This window comes from Hyperolius riggenbachi, chromosome 12 (genome assembly GCF_040937935.1).
Source record: "Hyperolius riggenbachi isolate aHypRig1 chromosome 12, aHypRig1.pri, whole genome shotgun sequence".
NCBI lineage: Eukaryota > Metazoa > Chordata > Amphibia > Anura > Hyperoliidae > Hyperolius > Hyperolius riggenbachi.
In genome coordinates, this window is record NC_090657.1 from 205196733 (window position 1) to 205224583 (window position 27851).

A 27851-nucleotide genomic window follows, 5' to 3' on the forward strand; every position below is an offset into this window, starting at 1 on the left:
TAAGCTATATATTCACGGGCAAGATAAATATCTCCTATACTGTACTATGAATGCTGGATTCTTGCATATGTAATTTGTGCATTATTAGTACTATTATTATTATTTTATTATTAATTTAATTTGTGGCTGCATGTATATGTATATGTGTGTATATATATATGTATGTATGTGTATGTATATCTGTATATATATATATTTTATAACTTTAGTTTTTAATTAATTTTTGTTATAAAAACCTCCTCCAGCATATGGAAATTTTGGGCATGTGGGCTTGGTTCGCGGGGGCCTGCGGGCTGTTAGGCGCGGGTGTGCTGGGTGGTTGGCGCGTGGGGTGCCGTTCGCGGGCTTTTGCGCGCGTGGGGTGCCGCGATTCGCGCGGTCGCGGACTATTACAAACGCGTTTTGCCGCGGCCGCGTGGGTCGCGGCGTTTTGCACGCGTGGGAGGCCGCGGGCGGTGCTTCGCGTGCTGGCTGTTTGGCGCACCCGTGCTGGACGGTTTGCGCGGCTTTGTGAATCAGGCCCATGGACTGTTGATTTTTGAACATTATATAAATACCTTCAAATGCAGCTGAACACTGCATTTGCATATTTACCATCTCCCATTTTAGATCGGCAGTCTAGATCCTTAAATTAGGTTATATTTACTTTTTTGAAAAATCGTTTTTTCTGATTGATGGATCTATCGAATCATTCGATCGTTTTCATTTAACCCAGTGGTATGTATACTATTGGGATATAAATGTATAATGCATAAGTATTCATTGTATTAACCTATAACGCTGTCGATATAGTTATACTGAGGAGCTCTTTCACTATTGTAGGCACTTTTATTGGCCTGATGAAGCGGGCTTGGACCCGCGAAACGCGTTACCTGTGCTAAATAAAAATCTTTTGTCATATACAAGGATTTCGTTATTGAGGTAAGCCACCTCATATTATTTCCTCGATTTTAAGCTGTTTTTAGATGCTTTTATTTCAACCAGGGCGCCTCTTTACCTTCAATTGTGCATAGCTATACCCCCAAACAATCTGTGTTTGAGGGGTGGTGACAGACCACCTGTGGGTGCCCCACAGTGGACACCTGTCCCTACTTTTTCAAGGAGAGCGACCACATCCAGGTCCCGGCTGGGACTACCCCGAGTGGAGTCGGGTTTATGGTCTCCACCTGCTTCCTACGGTTGGTTGCCCTTGCAACCTCCTTTTGTGAGTAGTAATTTATTGAAATTTCTTTTTTCAATTGCATACTAATATACTACACTATTGGGCTCCCGTATTTGTCTCCTATATTTTTTTCCCTGCAAGGTGCTGAGACACCCCCACTACACTATATATTCAGTTATTGTGTACCAATAGAGTTCATCAGCTCCTCTGGCGAGGTCTTGCTAAACCAGGGGTGCCCACACTTTTTCGGGTCGCGAGCTACTTTTAAAATGACCAAGTCTTGGAGATCTACCAACATGCACGCACACACACACACACACACACACACACACACACACACACACACACACACACACACACACACACACACACACACACACACACACACACACACACACACACACACACACACACACACACACACACACACACACACACACACACACACACACACACACACACACACACACACACACACACACACACACACACACACACACACACACACACACACACACACACAGTTAGGCACATGGTTGGTCACAGAATCCTTCCCCCACAGAGTGTCATAATCCCATAATCCCCCCTCCCCATCACAGCATAGTTGTCAAAAAAAAATGGTCACAGAACCCTTCTCTTCTACACCCGCCCCCCCTTCACAATCCTTCTCCCCCCCACAGCACATGGCTCCTATAATCAAATCTATAAACACATCTATAAACACCCCCCCTCCAACCACCACAATGAATTAGGCTCAATCAAGCAACCCCCCCATCTTTATCAAATCAGAAATTCCATATGCCCACCTTGCAAAGCAGTCTCTTTAGCCCCCTTTCTGTGTGCAGGAAATCCTCCATTGAGTTGCCTCTGCTCCTCTCACAAGAGCGGGGATGACCGTTAGCCAATAACCACTGAAGACCCGCGGGACTTGGGGAGGCGTGGCCACACGGCTTGCATCACAGAGATTGAAGGGGAAGGAGAGGCTCCCCATTTACTCCTCTCAGCCTTCAGCCACGCCTCTCCCCATGAGCCGCGCCTCTCCCCTTCAGCTGTCGCTCCTGGTAGGAGAAAATGACAGCTGCAGCTACAGTTTCACAGCCGCAACCACGCGGCAGCTAAATTTGACAGGACGCGGCCGGACGGCCGCGATCTACTCAGAGGGCGGTCGCGATCTACCGGTAGATCGCGATCGACGTATTGGGCACCCCTGAGCGAAACTATTCTGTTACTGTTGCACCAAGCACTACATACTTTGTATTCTGCCAGCTATACTTGTATTATTGGTGATTCTGCAGATCACCATATAATCAGGTATAGCGTCTGTATTATTGGTGATTCTGCAGATCACTCATAATCAGACGTCTGTGTTGCTACACCAATCATTACACCTGGTTTACTCCTCACTAATCTCCCAGATGAGGGGTTTTGTTATTGTTGTCTGTTCCTATGCAGAGGCTACTTTGGAGCATAGAGAGTTATGGTGGCCATACACGGTACAATAAAAACATTCGATTTTCCCGTTTATTCCATCTAAATGATCAAATCGAATGAAAGTTGAAAATATTTTTTTTTTCCATCAAGAAATTCGAACGATTATCCAGTTTTTTCGAGAAAAATCTGTTTGGACATGCTGGAAAAATCTTTATATTCGATCTAATAGAATAATCGAACTAAATTATCTAATCGAAAATAAAAAATTGTACCATGTATGGGCACCTTTTTATCTGAGGCTGGTATTCCAAGGCTGATTACAATATTGGATATAATGAGGGGGATATGTTTTAGCTGATACAGCCGGAGTTCTCTGTTACACCTGCCTGATTCTGTATCATGTGCCTTATGCCTTTCTTCCTCATTACCGCCGATGTGTGTAATCCCCCACCATCCCGAGCTGTTTGGTCCACCCCGGACACCCAGCCAGTCCGCCCGCCATCGTTTTATCTGACACATCAAAGCTGGCCAGCCCGCTATCGTTTTATCCGCCACACCGAAGCTTTGATCGCTGGCTTCACAAATCAAAGCGAGTCCTTTTTTAATAATGTGAATTGATGTAAACGATGTTCTGAGCCGGGATCCCGGCATTTAGTCAGGAGGGATTAGCTGGAAAAGAGCTTAAAACATTCACAATTTGCAGAAAAAGGGATTTGGCGATAGAAAAAAAAAAGTTTTTAATCCGGGGATTTTGAAGTTTCAATAGGACGTCAGCGGCCGTCCGAGGGCTCATTAGTGATTCTCTTTGAATGAGCGATTTGCGTCCTCTTGGCGCACAGAGAGACGCTTTCCCTCTTCTTCTTTTAGAGGGTGATAATTTCTGTTTGACGGAGCTAGAGTGTAATAAGAGTTGCAAATTGCTCATTTCCAGCCTTATTTGTGTGTCAGTATAAAGAGAACCTGAAGTGACAGTAATGAGGGAGCTGCCATCTTTGTTACCTTTTAAAGTGGGATGAAACCCCTTATTAACTGAATAAATAAAATGAAAATCATCCAATGAGAAATAACCTATTTAGCTCACCTATCCTGTTGTTTTTAGTGTTCACTGTCAGATTTAGGAGAAAGTGATATAAAAAAAGAAAAAGAATATTTCTGCTGGTTTCCATCTTTACTGTTTCTCTGTGACGCCAAAAGTGACATCACCTCTGCTCTTTTTACTGTCCCTCCCACAGGAAAAATCACCTAGACAACAGGCTTACATCACTGTGTAAACTCTTCAAAGGGTTAGGGGGATTCAGTTCTTCTTTTAACCTTCCTTGCGGTCTATTAAAATCGCCAGGGGGGAGTGCAGCACTTTTTTGTGCAGCGGCATCCCCCCCCCCCCACCCCCTCTGGCGATCAGCGCAAACAGGAAATCCCATTCAGACCAGGATTTCCTGTGTGGCTTCCCCTGTCTCCATGGCGACGATCGTCATCAACGTCATCGGGAGTCCCGATCCACCCTCTCAGCACTGCCTGGCGCTGATAGGCTAGGCTGCGCAAGGGGTCGGGGGGGGTGGCGAATCGGCGCGGAGTGGCGGCGATCGGGAAGTACACGCAGCTAGCAAGAAAAAGAAAAAAATTATAAATTTATATATTAAATGTATATATTATATATTTTATACACGCAGCTAGCAAGAAAAAGAAAAAAATTATACAAATCGTCCAAGCAGGGCCTGAGAAATCCTCCTGTGCGGCATAGTCCGACCTGAGGTCGGGCTTACCGCCAGGGAGGTTAAGGTGGCCATACACTTATAGATTTGCAGCAGATTCGACCATCAGATAGATTTGTCAGATGACTGTCAAGTTGAATCTGACAGGAATCTATCTGATGTGTGCCACACACTAGGAACAGATTTCCAATAGATTTCAGAATGAAATCTATTGAAAATCCATTGAAAATCGATCTAAATGCATTATTGCACCATTAGATCCAATGCAACTCTATGGGCGATTGATCTATCTGCTAGATTTTCCATCCTGTCAGATAGATCAAAGTGATTGAAATCGATAAATTTGATAGAATTGATTTTTGATTGATCGATTGAAATCGACCAGTGTATAGGCCCTTTTATGGTCATAGTGTCCTTATCTTACCGGTAGGAAGCTTTCTGTTTTTTCATGCTTAGTCCGCAACTCGTCCACGCTGTGTAGATTAGACCGGCCGGTCCGTTTCCTCTCCGGGTGCGCGTACGACGTCAGACGCTTGGCTTGGTCAGACGCTTGGCTCCAGAGCCAAGCGTCTGACGTCGTACGCGCACCCGGAGAGAAAACGGACCGGCCGGTCTAATCTACACAGCGCGGACGAGTTGCGTAACTTGCGGCCAAGTAAGGGAGTAGAGCGGGAGAACGCGGACCCCCTACCCTGTACCTTGCACCCCAGCGGATGGGCATTGGATCATAATTGTCACATGCTGATATTCATACTGGACGCGTAAGTGTGATTCTATCAAGCGCCCAGAGGCGAATCTTACAGTGTTACACTATGTGGATATTTTTTATGTGTTTTATCGAGAGAATTTTATTGGAATAAACAAGAGACCTCAAGAGAGGAAGTTGGAGTGCATAAGTGCCGTGATTTGCTGATTGGAGATACCCTAAGCAAGTTATCCACCTAGAATCAGAGGTGGGCTGTATCTGGTGAGCGAATTGGCATGTTAGTGTGTGGACTGGCACAAACACTGGGTGTTATCACGGAACCACAGTGATTTTTTAGTACACAGTACACGGCTATTGGAGCAATACTAGTACTCTATGTGGAAGTGTCTTTTTATTGCTGCAAGATTGCATTCTGAAATCGATCAGGAATTGACCTGCTGTTGATGGCAGCCAACAGATCTCTCTCCGATCAGAAAGAGATCTGTTTTTTGGTCAATCAGCTGCCAAAATTGCTAGATGTATGGGTAACTTTATCATATCAAATAATTCTTCCAATCATCTTTTGGCCACAACATAACTAATCAATTTCAGACAGGTTATTGTTCAAAAGTGTGAATGGAGGTGGCAATAGTTAGTTTTAAATCGAGTGGCGGAGAGTGGAAAGAGCAGGGGTGGATTGCAAGCTTCACACTGTGCCATCCATAACAGAGCTAGAGGGAGAACCATATAATATCATTCTCAATCAGGTTTCCGAATCTCATTGAAAACGAGTGATGCAATGTGGTAAATTAATTGTAACTTCGTGTTCCATTCCCATCAGTAAATAATCAATTATTTTCCACCATAGACACTTGTATGGCCAGATAACAATCACTTCCTGAGGAGTGAAGATGAGGATCATTATCAATGCTTCCTAGTGGCTGCTAGGAGATTATGTGAACGCCTTGGGGAATACATTCATCTGCATAATGGGCTACAGCTCCCTTTGTAAAAGTCAAACACATAAATGAAGGTTAATTGGCATACTAGAATTAGCTCATGTCTAACAGCAGTCAGTTGTGTCTATAAAAGGCATATGAGCAACATGACGATTTGCATTTTATTCATATCGCGCTAGCATATGAATAAAAACCAGCCACTGGTGTGGCCTGTGGCAACGGGAAAGAGCTTCAAATGCTGCAAAACGGGCTGCATGTGGAAAATAAAGGCAAATCTCATGCTGGATCCACACGGTGAGTTCGCGCATTCGATTTCCCGCTCGATTCCCGTCGATTTGTTTATTTCCAACATGTCCGATTTGGATTTCGATGGATCGTTAGGTCGATTCGGCATACTTTGCATGCGAAACGACCTAACGATCCATCGAAATCCAAATCGGACCTGCTGGAAATAAACGAATCGACGGGAATAGACAGGAATCGAGCGGGAAATCGAGTGCGCGAACGCACCATGTGGATCCAGCATAACACAATAGATGCAGAATTCAAACTCTCATGCTTGCTCCCCAGGGATGCTTCTATCATGAAGCAAGGTGAAACATTTGCATCAGGCGCAGAGATTACAGGGGCAGCATGTTTGTACTGTTTGTTTACACACACAGCATGCAGTCAGAGTAGGAGAAGCGAGAGGAGAGCGAAGTGAAGAGGCCATCATTAGGGAAAAGCAGCTTGTTGTGCTGTGTGAGGAGTCTGACAGTGAGTGAGAGCGGGGGAGGCAGGAGAGCAGCAGTGTTTCATTTGACTTGCACAGCAGAAGGGGTGGCACTGCTGTCCTGACTGAGGAGGAATGGAGTTGCAGATGGTGAGCAGTTTGACAGACTCACATCCAGCCAGTGTGCTATTGTGTTGAGCTGCAGCATGTCATGTGAGAACATTAAATTAAGCAGAGTAAATTGTTGGGTGTTCGCGATCATTCCAAATCGGGAGGCGCATCCTCACAAGTTTGCCTCAGGCAGCAAAAAGTCTAGAACTGGCCCTGTTGCTCCCCCATTAGATTTCATTCAGAGTTGAAACTATGCTTTTTAGATTCTGCCTAACTACTTCAAGAAGTAGAGAAAGGGAATTCAAAACTGTGCGTTAAAGAGACACTGTAGCAACATACAGTACAGTAGAATGCAGTAAATTACTCAGGATACATGAACATTATTTTTCCTGGTTTCAGCAGAAACACTTCAAGTATCTTTATATTGCTGTACAGTATATTGTTATGCAGCCCCGCCCTCCCAGTGATGTTTACCTTAGGCTGTTTAGCAATACAGAATTCTTCTCCCTCAACATTCTGAGAAATATGGTATATTTTCTACTGGCTTCGGAATTCTCAGTTAACAAACATTCCGCAGAGATTACCTGACAGCAGTAAAGATGTCGCCACCTGATACATTTCAGAATGTAAATCAGGGAGAAGAGATTTTACAATGGGCAAACACTGACTAACTAATCTATAAATCATGATTGTAAAAAATAAGCAATTTTCTTCACTATGTTATTTTTACTACAGTTCCTCTTTATAGTGCCCACTAACTGCGAGTTTTAGTGAACGATCGTGTTTTTTGATCGGGTTTTCAAGAAGACGATTCAAATTGAAGGACAAGATCGAAAAGATCCACAGCATTAAACAATCCAAGTTGCGACCAAATCGAAACCAGTTCCAATCGTATCTATGAAAAATCCGCCATGCCAGTCAACAATATCTTTAAGGATACTATTGATAATGAGATGTTCAGGATGGATTGGGCCCTCCAGCATCTCTGTTTTCATACAATGTGATCTGCGTAATTTGATAGAAAAAAAATGATTGTTCACTAAATATTGTACTATTAATTGGCAGGCCCGGATTTACCTCACAGGAGCCTATAGGCACAGATGTCCTGGCACCTTAGACTCCTCCCTTACTTCCCTTGCCTGTCATAGGTAGCTACAGGTGTCCCTTAACATTAGGTAGCCAGAGGTACCCCTTGGTATTAAGTAGCTAGAGGTGCCCCTAAGTATTGGATAGTTAGAGAAACCTCAATATTAGATAGCTAGAGGTGCCCCTGACTGAAGGGAGATCTCATCAATGGAATTCCGTGAGCATTGTGAGTAACCTCTCATTTACACTCTCATCAGGACTCTGCATAGGGAAGGGGAGTGAGACGCCTTTTCATCACCAGGAGCCTGTAGGCACGTGCCTACAGTGCCTTATGGTAAATCCAGTTCAGCATAGTAGTAAATAGAAGATAAAAAGGTAGATAGATTGAAATCTTTATTGTCGTTGTAACAACTGAAATTTTACAACGAAATGTTAAAATGCAATTTTCCAGCAAAAGCAAAAGAATATAAGAGCATTCCATTCCTGCATACATTGCATTGCACACACCCCTTATCAATATGGCCACTTAGCAACATTTAACATAGGAATGGCTGAAGGATAAAAACTGTTCTTTAATATTTGTCTTAGTTTTTATAAGTCTAAAACATTTTTCAGAAGGCAGATGTTCAAAAAACACGTGTCCTGGATGCCAGGCGTCACTTAAAATGTTCTTAATATTCCTGAAACAATAAGAAGTATGTCATTCTTCTAATGGAAGAAGAGGACAGCCAACTATCTTCTGGGCAACCTTAAAGTGGAATATAACCCTGCATTTCAATTTTGCTCTAAAACATTATTTACAGCATATTCTATGCAAAAAGCATTTTTTTTACTAGACCAGCATTGGAAGGGTTAAACACAGAGGTTTAAAGTTCCGTGGAGAGATATGAGGAAGTTCAGATTGTTACATTCTATTTAGTTATATGTATCTATTGAGAAATGTTACACACTCTTTGGCTGTCCTCCAGTCAGAGAGAGTGAGTCACATTCAACACTTAGATACATTTATGTAAACAAAATGTATCTATGTCAGCTTTGGATGCGTCTGCAGAAATCTCCAGGAACTTTAAAGCCCTGTGTAACCCTTCCAATGCTGGTCTAGTAAAAAAAAAAAAAATGCTGGTTGCATATAATATACTGTAAATAATGTTTTAGAGCAAAGTTGAAATGCAGGGTTATATTCCGCTTTAACTACCCTATGAAGCTGCTTTTTCTGTGCTACTGTGAAGTCTGAAAACCACCCACAGAGACAGTACACTGGGTCTAGGACACTCTCCGCTATACTGCTGTAAAAAGACACCAACAATTTCTCAGGAATATTATTCTTCCTAAACACCCTTACAAAAATATAGCCTCTTTAGTGCCTTTTCCACTACTTCAGCAATATGTTACCCCCAAGTCAGGTCCTTTTTAATAGTAACTTCCAAAAACCGAAAGTCTGTGACCCTCTCTACAATATTTCCATTTATAATAAGTGGCTGAATGTCATCTGCCTTCTTTCTAAAATCCACTATAAGCACCTTGGTTTTAGCTATGATCAAAGCTGATGCCATCCATAAATAAAATATAGCTTTTTATTAATTGTCAGTGACATACAGGATAGATGCCGCTCCCATTTATGAACCCTCCCCCTTCTACATCAACAATTCACTGGCTGCGGCCCAACAGTGGGGCACCACTGGAACAGAAGGTCTGTGTTGAGTTGGAGCAGAGCAACATAGACCTGTCTAAAGGTGGCCATACACTGGTCGATTTGCCATCAGATCGACCAGCAGATAGATCCCTCTCTGATTTAATCCAGAGAGGGATCGTATGGCTGCCTTTACTGCATGAGATCGATTCACCATCTGTGGAGCTGCCGCTGCCGCCGCCGTCCCCCCGCGAGCTATACATTACCTGCTCCGGCCGGCAGAGTCCCCCTGTCTCCGCTGTCTCTTCCCCGGTCCGAGCTCCTCCAGCTTCACTTTACTTCCTGCCGGGGGAAGTTTAACAGAGGGCGTTGGACTCAAAACCCAGCAAAGAGACGGAGCAGCGTTGACCAGGGAACTCGCGCCGGCGGAACAGGTAATGTATTGCCGCTGTATTGTGTCGGTCGTCGGGCATTCGAACGCCGCTATCAACACATTCTCGACCCGCCTGCGCCTGTATGGTCCCCTTAAGGAGAGTCCATCCACTTAAAGGAACACTATCAAACCAAGTGTTCTGAAATGACAATGTACAAATGACAATGACAAATGACAATGTACAAATAATGTCTAAGTAGCTGTGTAAACATTTTCCTACTTTTCATGTTAAATATCAGAGGCAAAAGCTGTAATTCGGTGTGTAAAGGTTGTAGCTATATTGGTGCAGTAAAGGTTGTAGCTATATTGGTGCAGTACACTCCCAGCAACGTCAGTGGGAGCAAGGATGCGTGCGGCCAAACCGTGCAGGTGCAGTGGACTGCGACATTAAAGTTACAAAAAAACAGGAAGTGAGCCACAGCGAGGTTCGGAAGATCGTCTGCGGAGGGCCGGTAGAAGCCCCAGGGAAGTTGAACTCTTCCCCCCACTTTAAAGTACATTGAAACGCAGAAATACATAGTTGCTCTAAAACAGTAAACAGCAAAAAAAACAACAGAAAACAGTAAGAAAAAAAAAACAAAACTGCTATTATTACACAGAGTAGGGACTCGAAGAGCCAAATATAGTGTAGTATGTACTGGTAGTTAAAATGAAGTATGATAGAGTAATAAGCTATACTCACAAAGCAGGGTTACCTCAAAGGCAACCACTGTATAGGCAGGTGGGGGAGATTAGACCTGACCCCACTCAGGATTAAGAAGTCACTCTCCATAGATGAGGAAAAAAGGGGTAACACCCCTCCACCAGGGTGGACTTGATATAGCTTAAGGCGCGCCAGACTGTTTCAAACTATGGGTCGTTCTGACGACAGTTCCACGTCAGTACAGGCTGTTGTCAGACTGATTTTGACTGATCCGCTCAGCAGATCAGTCAAAACCAGTCTTATCAATCTGACGACAGCCTGTACTGACGTGGAACTGTTGTCAGAACGACTGCCCTGCGGACGGGTCTGGCGACCCATAGTTTGAAAAAGTCCTGTGTGTGAACGTGCCTTTAGTATGGATACAGTGGTGCCTCTGCTATTATTATGTCACTTGAAGACATATTTACACTTCACTGAAGCTAATTTATAACATTACAGGTCAGTTGATCAGATTTTCTTGTAATTGCTGTGCAAACAAAGTAGAAAAGTTTTCTGTTCCTCCAAAACAATTTGATAGTATTAGTAGTTAAGGGCAATCTTATCAGTTAGCTTTTGAGTGAAGTTAAAGTTTCAGTAATTTGGAAACCAATAATATGTTTTTCTTATTAGTTTTATACTTTGTTAAATGCTCACAGATGAGATTTAAGTTACATAGCACGTTTTAATGCTTCTCTTGTAAAATCTCTGGCAGGTAGAGGAGAGTAAACTAGTTCGGCTGCAGCTTGAAGTGACCCAGCTGCGGATGGACACAGATAAACGGATTCAGGACAAGGAGGAGGAGTTTGAAGCCACCCGGTAAGCAGTTTTGCTTAAAGTGGATCCGAGGTGAACTTTTACTCATTGCATAATTGTGTTCCTTTCCTATTTATAGGGCATTCCTCAAGCTAAATACTTTTTTGTTTTTGTTTTAATACTCTAATTCCCTATAAACTAAATAAACCACGCCCACAGGTTTTCAGAGAGCCTTGGCAGTAGCAAGGGCTCATGGGAGCTCAGTCTGGGCAGGAGGAGGAGGAGGAGGTGTTACTAGCCATTGATTTCAGAGGCAGAGGGGAGGCGGGAGGAGGGGGGATTAGGTTTTTTTCACAGGCTGAGTGATCAAGATACAGATAAGCCTGCCTCTGTGTAATGTTTACAAACAACATGGCTGCTGTCATTGTATCACAGGAAGAAATAATCATATTCTATTAAAGCTGTTTGCAGCTAGATTTGCTGTGTAAACTATCTAAACTTTAGATAAGATATATAGACAAGTTACTTGTTATAGTTAGTTTTTCATCTCAGATCTGCTTTAAGTCACAACAAAGAGAGTATAGTAGGCAGGCACACAGAGATAAAACTGCCCGGAGTGCAAACACAAAGTGTCACATGTTACAAAGTCAGTGTGCTCAAAGCGTCACAGGTTCAGAACCAATCAGCACAAAGGATTGGTAGAACGCTTGGCAATACTGACCAATATTTATTACTGAAATCAGTTCATATTAATCCATCCAGTAGTATATACACAACAAATCTGGTTATACTTATATGCAGCAGTGATGGGGTGTGGGGAATGGCGGTGGGCACCGCTGGGTGGTGGGTAGACGGTTTGACGGACGTTTTGCTTTAGTCAGCTTCTTCCGAGGCTCTAATGTGCACGCTTTGCTTTGTTGTAGAGGAGGTATGGTTAATGAGATGCTAATAATTTCAAGTTGATGCAGCATTATGCAAATGTATACAGCTTGAACATGAACCAGTCAAATCCTGCATAAATTTACATGCACAATTTGCATAATCCTGCATAAACCTTAAATTATTTGCATCTCATTGACCATCCTTAGTGTAGAGTTTAAGGGAGTTTGGAGACAATAAGACCAAAGCAGGCGCATCAAACACATAAAACACATGAGGGGGGGGGGGGGGGGGGGTGTCGGGCAGCTTGAATCTTTTGGCGCTTCGGGGAGCGTATCATTACTGTAAAGCCGCACACTGTGAGCCACACTGCCCAGGCTTGTCAGTGACCCTTCAATAGCTGGAATTATATGACGCCTCATACTGATTGTCTGACCCACAGCCAGCCCAATATCACCTAAGCAAATACATGTCAGGTTCAGGAAGTTATGTCAGTGACAGGAACAGGCGTCAGTTCACGAAGCGTTGCGGTAAAGCAAGTAAAAGTTGATTTTACCAAACATTTTGTTAAATGTCAATTCAATAAGGCTATTCCCGCATGGGAAACTAAACCTGAATTCAGGGAAAAAAAATTTCTAACTCACTGAATGAGGTATTTTATGGACTTTTTCACCAGACTGCCCTTAGTGAATTGAAGCCATTGAATACTTCAGAAGACCATAAAAAAGCTTGGCAGATGAGCTTTTTGTCCCCAGAGTGTACAAAGGACAAGGGGGGCATGATCTGCGTATGGAGGGAAAAAGGTTTTTCCATCTATTTAGAAAGGGTTCTTTACAGTAAGAGTTGTTAAAATGTTAAATATTTTACCACAAGAGGTTTGAATGCTTTCCTTGCGTTGAAGGATAGCCATGGCTATAATTACTAGGTAATGCCAGCATAGTTGATCCATGGATTTTATCTGACTGCCCTCTGGAGGCAGAAAGGAATGAACTGCACAAAAATCTCGGCACAGATCAGACAGTGCTGACAGCTCAAATGACAGTGGCTCATTACTAGCAGATGGTATAATTAGACAGGCTGTTATCTCTAAATTCAAACAGGGTGGGTTTCTCTGTGTTTGCCTTCTCTCCTGTGAAAGAGTTTAGGTCCTCTTTAACCACTTCCCGACCGCCCCCAGCCGATGGGCGGCGGCAAAGTCCGGGCCTAAACGACCGCAATACGCCCATCGGCGGGGGCGGCTGCGGGTGTTGCTATGCGGCGATCGCGTCATTCGTGACGCGATCAGCCGCCGGGGACTGGCTCCGCCCCCCGTTCGCTTTAACCCGCTGGCCGTTCGGAAGCGCCGGCGGGTTACTAGCACCCGGATCGCCGCATGAACTTGGTATAATACGCTTTGTAATGTATAGAATCTGCCCCTTGCGGGCACCCAATCACCCGCCTACACGCTCAGATTGCCCTCAGACCCCCCCTTATCAATTCGCCAGTGCAATATTTACATCTGTTCTCCCCTGTAATAACCCACTGATTACCTGTCAATCACCTATCAATCACCCATCAATCACCCCCTGTCACTGCCACCCATCAATCACCCCCTGTCACTGCCACCCATCAATCACCCCCTGTCACTGCCACCCATCAATCACCCACTGTCACTGCCACCCATCAATCAGCCCCTAACCTGCCCCTTGCGGGCAATCTGATCACCCACCCACACCAATAGATCGCCCGCAGATCCGACATCAGATCACCTCCCAAGTGCAGTGTTTACATCTCTTCTCTCCTCTAAACACCCACTAATTACCCATCAATCACCCCCTATCACCACCTGTCACTGTTACCCATCAGATTAGACCCTAATCTGCCCCTTGCGGGCACCCAATCACCCGCCCACACCTCAGAACGCCCTCAGACCCCAGCCCTGATCACCTCGCTAGTGCATTGCTTGCATCTATTTCCCCCCTCTAATCACACCTTGAGACACCCATCAATCACCTCCTGTCACCCCCTAGCACACCTACCCATCAGATCATGCCCTAATTTGCCCCGTGTGGGCTCCTGATCACTCGGCCAAACCCTCAGATCCCCCTCAGACCCCCTTCCGATCACCTCCCCAGTGCATTGATTGCATCTATTTTCCCCTCTAACCGCCCCCTGAGACACCCATCAATCACCTCCTGTCACCCCCCTAGCACTCCTATCCATCAGATCAGGCCCAATACATCCTGTCATCTAAGAGGCCACCCTGCTTATGACCGTTTCCACAAAATTTGCCCCCTCATAGACCACCTGTCATCAAAATTTGCAGATGCTTATACCCCTGAACAGTCATTTTGAGAAATTTGGTTTCCAGACTACTTACAGTTTTGGGCCCGTAAAATGCCAGGGCAGTATAGGAACCCCACAAGTGACCCCATTTTAGAAAGAAGACACCCCAAGGTATTCTGTTAGGTGTATGATGAGTTCATAGAAGATTTTATTTTTTGTCAAAAGTTAGCGGAAATTGGATTTTTATTGTTTTTTTCACAAAGTGTCATTTTTCACTAACTTGTGACAAAAAATAAAATCTTCTATGAACTCACCATACCCCTAACGGAATACCTTGGGGTGTCTTCTTTCTAAAATGGGGTCACTTGTGGGGTTCCTATACTGCCCTGGCATTTTAGGGGCCCTAAACCGTGAGGAGTAGTCTTGAAAACAAATGCCTCAAAATGACCTGTGAATAGGACGTTGGGCCCCTTAGCGCACCTAGGCTGCAAAAAAGTGTCACACATGTGGTATCGCCATACTCAGGAGAAGTAGTATAATGTGTTTTGTGGTATATTTTTACACATACCCATGCTGGGTGGGAGAAATCTCTCTGTAAATGGACAATTGTGTGTAAAAAAAATCAAAAATGTGTCATTTACAGAGATATTTCTCCCACCCAGCATGGTTATATGTAAAAATACACCACAAAACACATTATACTACTTCTTCTGAGTACGGCGATACCACATGTGTGACACTTTTTTGCAGCCTAACTGTGCTAAGGGGCCCAAAGTCCAATGAGTACCTTTAGGATTTCACAGGTCATTTTGAGACATTTGGGTTCAAGACTACTCCTCACGGTTTAGGGCCCCTAAAATGCCAGGGCAGTATAGGAACCCCACAAGTGACTCCATTTTAGAAAGAAGACACCCCAAGGTATTCTGTTAGGTGTATGATGAGTTCATAGAAGATTTTATTTTTTGTCACAAGTTAGCGGAAATTGATATGTATTGTTTTTTTTTTTCACAAAGTGTCATTTTCCGCTAACTTGTGACAAAAAAAAATCTTCTATGAACTCACCATACTCCTAACAGAATACCTTGGGGTGTCTTCTTTCTAAAATGGGGTCACTTGTGGGGTTCCTATACTGCCCTGGCATTTTAGGGGCCCTAAACCGTGAGCAGTAGTCTAGAATCCAAATGCCTCAAAATGACCTGTGAATAGGACGTTGGGCCCCTTAGCGCACCTAGGTTGCAAAAAAGTGTCACACGTGGTATCGCCGTACTCAGAAGAAGTAGTATAATGTGTTTTGGGGTGTATTTTTACACATACCCATGCTGGGTGGGAGAAATCTCTCTGTAAATGGACAATTGTGTGTAAAAAAAATCAAACAATTGTCATTTACAGAGATATTTCTCCCACCCAGCATGGGTATGTGTAAAAATACACCCCAAAACACATTATACTACTTCTCCTGAGTACGGCGGTACCACATGTGTGGCACTTTTTCCCCCCTAAGTGCGCTAAGGGGCCCAAAGTCCAATGAGTACCTTTAGGATTTCACAGGTCATTTTGCGACATTTGGTTTCAAGACTACTCCTCACGGTTTAGGGCCCCTAAAATGCCAGGGCAGTATAGGAACCCCACAAATGACCCCATTTTAGAAAGAAGACACCCCAAGGTATTCCGTTAGGAGTATGGTGAGTTCATAAAAGATTTTATTTTTTGTCACAAGTTAGCGGAAAATGACACTTTGTGAAAAAAAACAATTAAAATCAATTTCCGCTAACTTGTGACAAAAAAAAAAAATCTTCTATGAACTCACCATCCTCCTAACGGAATACCTTGGGGTGTCTTCTTTCTAAAATGGGGTAATTTGTGGGGTTCCTATACTGTCCTGGCATTTTAGGGGCCCTAAACCGTGAGGAGTAGTCTTGAAACGAAATTTCTCAAAATGACCTGTGAAATCCTAAAGGTACTCATTGGACTTTGGGCCCCTTAGCGCAGTTAGGGTGCAAAAAAGTGCCACACATGTGGTATCGCCGTACTCAGAAGTAGTATAATGTGTTTTAAAGAGACACTGAAGCGAAAAAAAATATATGATATAATGAATTGGTTGTGTACTATGAATAATTACTAGAAGATTAGCAGCAAAGAAAATATTCTCATATTTTTATTTTCAGGTATATAGTGTTTTTTCTAACATTGCATCACTCTATAAATTGTGCAGATTACACAACACTCAGCATTCAAAATGAGTCTTTCAGAGCAGTCTGTGAACTAATGAACTCTCCTCTAGCAGAGGAAAAGTAAACAGTTAAATTGCAGTTGAGATAATAAAAGTCAGATAACAGCCCTCTCCACGACTAAGTTAGTCGTAGAGCTTAATAGCTTTTTTGCATAGAGATAACAACTGGAGTTTCTCAACTCTTCCTGTACTGGAAACAATTAGACTGATGTATCTGATCTTAATGGTTTTTTTCTTAGCTGTGCTACACATACAAATCATAATATCATCATTTTTTTTTCGCTTCAGTGTCTCTTTAAGGTGTATTTTTCCACATATCCATGCTGAGTGGGAGAAATATCTCTATAAATAGACCATTGTGTGTAAAAAAAATAAAACAATTGTCATTTACGGAGATATTTCTCCCACCCAGCATGGGTATGTGTAAAAATACACCCCAAAACACATTATACTACTTCTCCTGAGTACGGCAATACCACATGTGTGGCACTTTTTTGCAGCCTAACTGCGCTAAGGGACCCAAAGTCCAATGAGCATCTTTAGGCTTTACAGGGGTGCTTACAATTAGGCACCCCCCAAAATGCCAGGACAGTGAACACACCCCACAAATGACCCCATTTTGGAAAGTAGACACTTCAAGGTATTCAGAGAGGAGCATAGTGAGTCCGTGGCAGATTTCATTTTTTTTTGTCGCAAGTTAGAAGAAATGGAAACCTTTTTTTTTTTTTTTTTTTGGTCACAAAGTGTTGTTTTCCGCTAACTTGTGACAAAAAATAAAATCTTCTATGAACTCACCATGCCTCTCACTGAATACTTTGGGATGTCTTCTTTCCAAAATGGGGTCATTTGGGGGGTATTTGTACTATCCTGGAATTTTAGCCCCTCATGAAACCTGACAGGTGCGCAGAAAAGTCAGAGATGCTTGAAAATGGGAAAATTCACTTTTGGCACCATAGTTTGTAAACGCTATAACTTTTACCCAATCCAATAAATATACACTGAATGTTTTTTTTTTTTTATCAAAGACATGTAGCAGAATAACTTTCGCGCTCAAATGTATAGGAAATTTTACTTTATTTGAAAAATGTCAGCACAGCAATTTAAAAAAGTCATTTTTTTGACAAAATTCTTGTCTTTTTTGATGAATATAATAAAAAGTAAAACTTGCAGCAGCAATCAAATAGCACCAAAAGAAAGCTGTATTAGTGACAAGAAAAGGAGGTAAAATTCCTTTAGGTGGTAGGTTGTATGACCGAGCAATAAACCGTGAAAGCTGCAGTGGTCTGAATGGAGAAAAAAGGCTCTGGTCCTTAAAGAGACTCTGTAACAACAAAAACCTCCCCTGGGGGGTACTCACCTCGGGTGGGGGAAGCCTCCGGATCCTAATGAGGCTTCCCACGCCGTCCTCTGTCCCACGGGGGTCTCGCCGCAGCCCTCCGAACAGCCGGCGACTGTGCCGACTGTCAGTTCAATATTTACCTTTGCTGGCTCCAGCGGGGGCGCTGTGGCGACTTTCGGCACGGAAATAGACGGAAATACCCGATCTCCGTCGGGTCCGCTCTACTGCGCAGGCGCCGGAAACTTGCGCCTGCGCAGTAGAGCAGACCCGACGGCGATCGGGTATTTCCGCCTACTTCGGCGCCGAGAGGCATCAGAGCGCCTGCGCAGGAGCCAGGAAGGTAAATATTGCGTCACCGCTGCATGGAGGGCTACAGCGAGACCCCCGAGGGACGCAGGACGGCGTGGGAAGCCTCATTAGGATCCTGAGGCTTCCCCCACCCGAGGTGAGTACTCCCCAGGGGCCGTTTTGTCGTTACAGTTCCTCTTTAAGGGGCGAAAAGACTGTGGTCCTCAAGTGGTTAAGTTAATTGGCTGAAGCCTTGCACAGGTACCCATACAATGATGTATGGGCAGATTCGACCAAGAGACAAATCTCTCTCTTATTGAATCTGATTATAGAGAGATCTGTCAGCTGTCCATACACCACAGCCTGATTCCTGATCAATTTCCTGCTGAAATTGATCCAGAATCAGCCTTGTGACACAACATCCGTCCGCCTCGCCGCCCCGACGCTGTCCCCAATGTAAAATGTCCCCCCATGCCCTGTGTAAAGTATACATTACCTGTCCGGGACCTCGGCTTGTCCCCCGCTGGTTTCCAGGATTCCTCCTGCATACACGCGCGCCCAACTTGGTTTCCTAGTAAGGGCGTGTGTGTTTGATGTCACACCTTACTAGGATACCACATGGGGCATGCGTGTATGGTCAGGGGAGTGCGCCCGGAAGCCAGCGGAGGGACAAGCGCAGGCTGTGGACAGGTAATGTATACTTTACACGGGACACAGGGGGACATTTTACATTGGGGAACAGTGCCGAAGGTTTAGTCGCGCTTGTTGATCTTTGCGAAATTGCACGTTGTTCCCACCGCGCATCCGATTGATCAAGTTGGCCCAACATCTTGCAGCATGCGCGATCGAGAATGCGACCAATTTTCATCCCTAAATTGGTCACATTGTCAGTCGAGCATGCACTTGGCGGCACTGATTTTCATTCAATTCGATTATAATAATCGAATCCGATGGTCGATCGGCCACTAAGTCAACTGTTGTATGGCCACCAGGGTTTTTTATTTTTGCCTTCTCCTGGATGAACTGGGATATGTGAGGTTGCAGGAGAGAAAACTACCTAATGTTAACTTTTTTTATCTGTTTTTATGTAATTATGTTTCTCACAGCCAATCTAACTATGTAACTGTGTAAGATTTTTAATGAAGAACATAACTATACATGTAACAGATTCCACGTGAGCCTGACTGTGTGCTGTAATATTACCCTTGGCCTGGCCACAGTCAGATGACAAGCTTCTACCCCAATAGCTTCTCATGTATGTATTGGCTCCCTCTGTGTAGAAAGGGCCTGCAGCGTGCCATGGAGTCCTTACAGGCCAGCCTGGAGGCCGAGGTCAGAGGCCGGGCAGAAGCCGTAAAGGTGAAGAAGAAGCTGGAGAGTGACATCAGCGAGCTGGAGGTGCAGCTGGAAAACGCCAACCGAGGCAGCACCGAACTGATGAAACTGGTTAAGCGGCATCAGCAGCAGATCAAGGTAGGGACAGGTCCTCTTTATGAGTCATTATCTGTTTGTGAGAAAAGCTAATAAGTCCAACTGATCAGCCTGGCAAAAGTTTGTGTCCCTTGGAAGAAAAACACTTGAAAAATATTAATACTGTACTTATATTTTTATAGTTGTTTTCAGAGGACAAATATTGTAACATTCATTAATGCTGAACAATGTTAATGTACAGCTCTTTACCAGCTCTACTAGAACCAGGGGGTGACGGGGCAAAAACTCGAGTGTAAATCATTATTCTTTTGAAACTCCGCCACCTTCCTCAGCAAGACCGCTGCATCCATTTTATGCAAAGTGTTCTAAAGCTCTGTGGCCACCCCCACCTGTGTGGCCTGCCCCCAGCTCGGCAGCCACTTATAAGGACTCTGCTCCCGAGCAGGGGGAGGGTCAAGGGGATGGCCACAAAGAAACAAGGCGGTTTTGCAGAGGAAGGGGGCAAGCTGACGTGGCTGACGTTCATTCAGCTTGCAAACAGAGAAATGATGATGTTTGCACAGACACTCGAAGTTCTCAGTAGGATTGGAATTTTACATGTTTACCTTATCGTTATCTGTCACTTCAGTCATACTTCAAACTCTGCAAAGTCTAATCTCACCTGTACAACCATAACCATGGTCCATACACCTAACGATTTTCCCACAGTGATCGAATCGGCTGTGAAATCACCGCACACACCGCTGACAAAATGATCGATTTCCGTCCGAAATCGATAGTTCCCGTCGATTCCCGTCAATCCGTCCGTGCGGAAGATTTTTCTCGATCGCCGGCGGGTCGAGAGTGCGTCGATAGCGGCGTTCAAATGCCCGACGACCGACGCAATACAGCGGGTATACATTACCTGTTCCGGCTGGCGCGAGTCCCCTGGTCCCCGCTGTCTTCTTTCCACGCTGGGTTCCAGGCTGGCTGCAGCTACACAAAACTTCCTGTCCCGGCAGGAAGTTTAAACGGTAGAGCGCCCTCTACTGTTTAAACTTCACCTGGACAGCAAGTTCAGTAGCTGCAGGAACGGTCTGGAGCCCGGAGCGGAGAAGAAGACAGCGGGGACCAGGGGACTCGCGCCGGCCGGAACAGGTAATGTATGCGGGGGGGGGGGGGGGGGGGGGGATGTTGCGGCAGCTCCACAGATTGTGATCGGTTTTAGGCTGAAATCAATTAACAATCTGTTTGCAGTAAAGGTGGCCATACGATCCCTCTCTGATCAGATTCGATCAGAGAGGGATCTATCTGTGGGTCGAATCTGATGGCAAATCGACCAGTATATGGCCACCTTTACTGGTGTCCAGTGTCTAATATGATGACCTTTCCCCCCATTCTCCTTCTATTTATGCCACTAGTTTATCCATACCTGGAGCATCAATTTACTTACTCCTGGTTGCATTGATATCTGACAGTCAGGAGCGTAAATGCAAATCATAGGGCACCCTCATGTATTTTACCATATATATATATCAATGGGAACATGACAGTAAACACCTACCCTGCTCTCTGTTCCATACTTCTCTGAATGTTCAGTCAGGGATTCTTATCAGGGCTGATAACAGGCAGATTTAGCAGAGAAGAATGAAACAGAGAGCAGGGTAGATGTTTACTGTCATGTTCCCATTGATATATATGGTAAAATACATGAGGGTGCTTCGTCTCTGGTTTCTTTTAACTGCTGTTTCCTGTGTTCCTGACAGCGTTATGGAGGTGTCTCTGTCATCAGAGCATCAGTAATGAGCTTAGGCAAGAAATCTGGCAGTCTATAGTTGCAAAGTGTAGACTAGAGCAGTGTTTCTCAACATTTTATTGGTATTTACCCCTTTTAACACCCTGTACTCGCCAAGTACCCCCTAGCATAGTAAATATTATCACAAGTACCCCTTTGCAAATATATATTTAATTGTAGTACATGATAATTGGTTCTAAACAATTTCCAAGCATTTACTATTGCTTTTAATTAACTAAAACACTAATTTGATGTTGTTTAAATAAGATTTATCATTTTATAAAACTCTTAAATTTGTTATTCTTGGTTAAGTATATCAAGCCAGAGTACCCCCTGGAACCATCATCAGAAGTACCCCCTGGGGTACGCGTACCACACGTTGAGAACCTAGGGACTAGAGCATGACCTTCTGGAGTGAGAAAAGCCAATAAAAATGAATACAAAGTGCTATCATTGATTTCCACACTTCATTGATATGACTTTCTGTGGAATAATGTTACAAAATGATGAAAAGAAGTGGAATAGGGAGAACATGGAGATAGGGTGCACCATCACACGGGTGATTATAAGTCCGCCACTGTGACTCTCTCTTGCAGGATCTGCAGGTCCAGATGGAGGAGAAGACCCGGCAGCAGGAGGACACCAGAGAGCAGTTGGACTTACTGGAGAGGCGGAACAGCATTGTGGGGTCGGAGCTGGAGGAGATGAGGACAGCCCTGGAGGCTTCGGATCGATCCCGCAAAGCTCTGGAGATAGAACTGATGGATCTGACTGACAAATGCAATGAGATGAACAACCAGGTACAGCTGAGTACAGTAGCTATGCTCAGTGTAAAGGTAGCCATACACTCATCGATTTTTCTCATTCCATTCCTTGCAGACTCAATTCATCTGCTGGGAACCGATTCCCCAAAATGTCAGATCGATTTTGGATTGATTTTGACTAAAGACTGGTCAAAAACCTCAATCAGACAGGATGGAAAATTTAAAACAATTGGGGGCGGGGCAAGAGCATTGGCAGATCATTGGCTTATAGCATTGCACTGCCTTGAACACTGCAACTCTACAGTTCGATCGATTTTCAATGGAGTCCCTGCCTGAATTTATTGGAAATTGATGTGCAGTGTATGGTAGGAATCGATTCCTTCTGAATCAATTCTTTTTAGAAAGGAATCGATTGTGTTGGAACATTAGGTGTAAGTCTATAAAGGTGGTCATACATCAGGCGACTTGGCGGACTATCGACTATCTGACTTGATTATTATAATCGGAATTGGATGAAGATTGGTGCCACCAAGTCCATGCCCAATCGACAATGCAACAAATTTCGAGCCGAAATTGGTTGCAGTAATCGGTCGGACATGCTGCAAGATGTAGAGCCAACTTGCTTGATCAGGTGGGCGGCAGTAACAGCAAGTGATATCTGGACAAGCTACACACTTGCAGAAATCCCTGATGCTGCCTCCCATAATGTGTAATGTGCCCCCCACCCGTCCCCCCCCCGGTGTCCAGTGCACTATACACTACCTGTTCATGGCTGCCGCTTGTGCTCCGCTGGCTGTGGGCACACTCCTTGCTCCATACACGCACCCCACGTAGTTGCCGGACTAAAGGGCGCGTTTGTGTGATGTCACAAACGGACCCACGTACACCAGCAACCACGTGGGCCGTGTATGGAGCAAGTAGTGCGCCCAGAGACAGTGGCGGACAAGCAGCGGACATGGACAGGTAATGTAGAGTGCAATGAGCATCGAGGGAGGGGCACATTACACATTAGGGGGGATGTCGTCGGCCCGGCAAGGCATTGAGGTGGTGTCACTAGGACTATTCCAGATCAATTTCAGCATGAAATCGATCAGGAATTGGCCTGCAGTGTATGGGCAGCCGACAGATCTCTCTCTAATCAGATTCGAATCTGCCCATCATTGCTGGATGTATGGCTACCTTAAAGAGACTCTGTAACAAAATTTTGAGCCTTATTTCTTCTGTCCTATAAGTTCCTATACCTGTTCTAATGTGGTCTGTCTTACTGCAGCCTTTCCTACTTGCACTGTCTCTGTAATAAATCTTATCACCTTTCCTCTGTCATGTCTGTCGGGCTGAGGCTGGAATGTGTGGAATGTACTGCACTGCTTGTCATTGGCAGAAGCTTTACACACCCCCTCCAAGCTCTGCATGAGTCACACAGTAAGCTGTTCTCAGCCTATGATACTCTGGTTAGAAGCCAGTCTTTTGTTTGTAAACACTGCCTAAAACTGTTAATTACAAACCAGGGTTGCAGCAGGGAGTGGCAGAAACAGCACAGAGGGGCCCAGGAAAACATAAGGAATAGAATGGTATGCTTTTTATTGTAAGAATTTTAGAGTACAGATTCTCTTTAAGTGTATGGCCAGCTTTATTGTACATAACTACTGTAGAGAAGACTGGGAACTTCTTACATATTAGGGACACTTTAATAGTGAACTGCTTTGACCACATAGTGTGCCAAGGTGCAACAGCTTGTGTTGTCTACATACTAATATTTATCTTACTCATCAGGACACTTACTGCTCTTCAGTGTGAGATGTGCCTGTATGTTTGATGGCTTTGACTTTTGACCAGAGCTAAACTCCTCCTCTACTGTTTAGCTGATCAATGTCATACCCTCAGTGTCCGCTAAAGGCTTCCATAGAGAGCATGCCGCTGAACCTTCAGGGACAGGACTAAGCACAGGAAGGGGAAGGGCGTTCCTTAGATCGAGGAGTACAGAGTCAAGTTTCTGGATTATGTCACCAATTCACAAACGCCACAAACTGCAATAGCTCCATAACATTAATAGTGGGGGGGGGGTTGTTGAAAATAAAAACGGACGCTTACTTGGGGCTTCTACCGGCACCCTGCAGCTGTAATGTCCCACGCTGTCCTCCAACGGTCTACCTTTTCCTGCAGGCACTGCTGGTCTAATTCGGCATCTGAACCAGCTGCGGCTGTGTGGCCGTGGCCACGCATGTACTCGCTCCCGAGTGCGTCATCAGGAACTTACTGTGCAGGCGCAGTACTAGAAAACTTTGTACTGCACCTGTGCAGTAAGCTCCCGATGACGCATGTAGGAGTGAGCACTATTCATCTTGTTAGACGAATATCACATCGGGACCGGCGGCGGAGAACCGAGGATTGTAGGAGGACGGCACGGGACAGGACAGCTGCAGGGGCTGGCAGAAGCCCCAGAGAAGTGTCTGTTTATACTTTAAACCCCCCCCCCCCCCCCCAGCAGCAAAATCTAGGGGACAGCGTTTGGACAAACAGTTTGGCCTACCTGACACTTGCCTCCTCTCCGCTCTCCTACCCGCCTTCTTGGCGCACACACTACCCTCCTCATCTATGCATATCTGAATCCCCATCCTCAACCGGTTTCACCTTCCGCCCATCCCTATAATATCATAAGCAAGTGAGGTGTCTCCTATTATTGAGGCATGCTACAGTAAAGCCCCATCAGCAGTGAGAGATCACCATGGTCCGTCAGAGGGGAAGCTTAGGCACGTGACCAATCAGGCTGGGGTGCTGGTACCAGACCAACCAATTACAGATGCCAGCTGCTCCTTTTGCTAACTGGGGCCGATGGTCTTGCGGGCAGGACCACAGCACCGTCACTGGGCCAATTACTGCACTAGATCAGTAGCACCAACCTATCAGATGTCACTGCTACTGATCTGACTGGCCATGGTGATCTCTCGATGGTGATGGGGCTTATATGGGAGTATAGCACAGTGGCCTGGTGGTCAGCGCTCTCTCACTGCAGCACTGGGTCCTAGTTTTGAATCCCAGCCAGGGCACTATCTGCACAGAGTTTGTATGTTCTCGTCGTGGGTTTCCTCTGGGCACTCCAGTTTCCTCCCACTTCCCCAAAACATACAGATTAGTTAATTGGCTTCCCTCTATAGTGCCCTAGACTATGATACGTACACTACACGATACATACATAGAGATATGACTATAGTAGGGATTAGATCGTGAGCTCCTCTGAGGGACAGTTAGTGACTAGACAATATACTCTGTACAGCGCTGTGGAAGATGTTAGTGCTATATAAATACTAAATAATAATAATATTATGAGGTATATGATACGTGGGATATATAATACATATAGCGTTTCGGGGGGAGGAGCGTCCTCCATAGTTTAAAACTGCCCCTGCTCAAGATATTCACTTTGAGGAGCTGCACAATACACCTGGCTTGAGGCAAGATAGCTAAACCCATACTGGTACTGTGTGTGATAAGCCCACTGAACCACAAATGCCTCTCCCCTGATTCTCACCAGCTCCAGTCCGCCTCTGCCATAAAGAAGAAGCTGGAAGGGGACCTGGAGCAGCTGGCAGCAGAGAATGATGAGTATCTGAATGAAATCCGCAGTGCTGAGGACAGAGTGAAGAAAGCTGGAACTGAGGTAACTGTCCTCTGATGGGATGCAGGGGAAGCTGGGTAACTGGTGTGTTTTCTGCTACCCTCAGCCTTGTCTTACTGCTAACTGTCCCCCTCAACATACAGACTCTTATCGTACCCTGTGATTGTTTGTTTAGTGCCAAGTGTGACCAACATAAGTCCTGCATGCTGCCCCCACCATACAGATAGCAGGTGTAACTGAACTGGTCCCTCCCCCACCCCTACTTCCTTTGGCCACCCTAAGAAGTGAGGGCTGTACAATCCTTACCACCTTATCAACAAGTGTGGCCACTATAATGTTCCTCCCTCACCCCATTGAAAGTTGGACTTGTTTAAAAGATACCTGAAGTGAGGGGGATATGGAGGCTGACATTTTTTTTTCCGTTTAATCAATACCTGTTGCCTGTCAGTCCTGCTGATCTCTTTGGCTGCAGTAGTATTTATCACACGCCTGAAACAAGCATGCAGCGATCTAGTCAGATTTCAGTCAGAGCACCTGATCAGCATGCTTGTTCAGGGTCTATGGGTAAAAGTATACAGACATAGGATCAACAGCACAGCCAAGCAATGTGCATTGTTTAAAAGGAAATAAATGGCCTCCACATCCCTCTCAGTCTGAGACTTTGAAAAAGGCACAACTTGCTCCTTGTTTAAAACTGCGCCTGCTATAATAGTGGATGCCGGGGCCACCTGCTATGTGAATCACATAACGAGCAACCCCAGCACCTGCTTTCATAGTGGGCGCAGATGTTGAGTTAGGGTTTGGGGGTTTGTTAAGGTTAGATGCAAGTTATTAAGGTTCATTTCCCAGAGGTGGCAAGTGGCAACCAGTTAGGTGCCAACAAGGGAGAGAATTAAGGGTCAGGCATTACGAAGGGAGGTTAAGGGTTAGACCTCCCTAGCGGAGGGTTCTGTGTGAGAGTGGGAAGAGGTTAGGTAATAGTAAAATATTAGTCAATTTTACAGATGTTACTATATGAATGTAGTAGAATATCTGTAAATTTACCGGTATTCTACTATTGCTATTCTGCACCCTTTTATATAGGCACCTTTTTAAAATGTATGCCTCTCAGTTCAGGTGCCCTTTAAAAAACAGAAAAAGAAAAGCACAGACATTTGTAATGTAGTTTCATTCCAAAACAAAAAAGTATCTTGTACTTTGCTGCCATCTAGTGGTTGTTTTGCAAAAGTGCAATTTAGAAAACTTTAATTTTGAACAGTGTAAAAAAAATCTAAAAAGAAGTGTGAGGGAGTCCAGCGTCGTATGAAGGCAGGTGCAGCCCTAAAAGGTATGCTTATGTGATTTCTTACCCTTCCTATAGGAATGAAATGATTTTACCGATAAAATGCTTTCCCCCAACTGGGAACTGTGAACTATTAATACTGACATTGATTATGATGTAATGGCATAATGTTGTAACTACTTTCATCCTAATCTTTTCTTTCTCTCCGTGAATACTCGGACAATACTCGGAAGCATAGAATGCACTCTCTCTCTATTCCTTTCCACCTCTTCCCTTTTCTTTAATCTTTACTCTTACTGGGTGTTTTTTTTTTCCTTGGTAAGGTCATGTTGACCTGGGGGTAATATGTTTGTTTACTGTCTTGTTATTATAACAAAAGACTTCAATAAAATTTAAACTGTTAAAAAAAAAAAAGAAAAGTGAGATGACTCGCCTCCTGTAAAAATCCCCCCCCCCCCCTTCCCCAGTGGAGACAAATCCTACGTTAAAGGACAACTGAAGTGAGGGGGATATGGAGGCTGCCATATTTATTTCCATCTAAGCAATACCAGTTGCCAAGCCCTCCTGCTGATCCTCTGCCTCTAATAATATTGGCCATAGCCCCTGAACAAGCATGCAGCAGATCAG

The 27851-nt window shown here is 44.6% G+C and overlaps 1 protein-coding gene across 1 annotated transcript in view; it reads left to right on the forward strand.

Moving 5' to 3' along the window:
• Positions 1–27851, forward strand: part of LOC137541031 (myosin-16-like) — a 284543-nt gene that overhangs the window by 248267 nt on the left and 8425 nt on the right. The window contains exons 16-19 of the mRNA XM_068262177.1: positions 11316–11419; positions 19638–19830; positions 22159–22362; positions 25859–25984. Coding sequence (XP_068118278.1) covers positions 11316–11419; positions 19638–19830; positions 22159–22362; positions 25859–25984 — 627 coding nt within the window. The remainder of the gene's footprint in view (positions 1–11315; positions 11420–19637; positions 19831–22158; positions 22363–25858; positions 25985–27851) is intronic.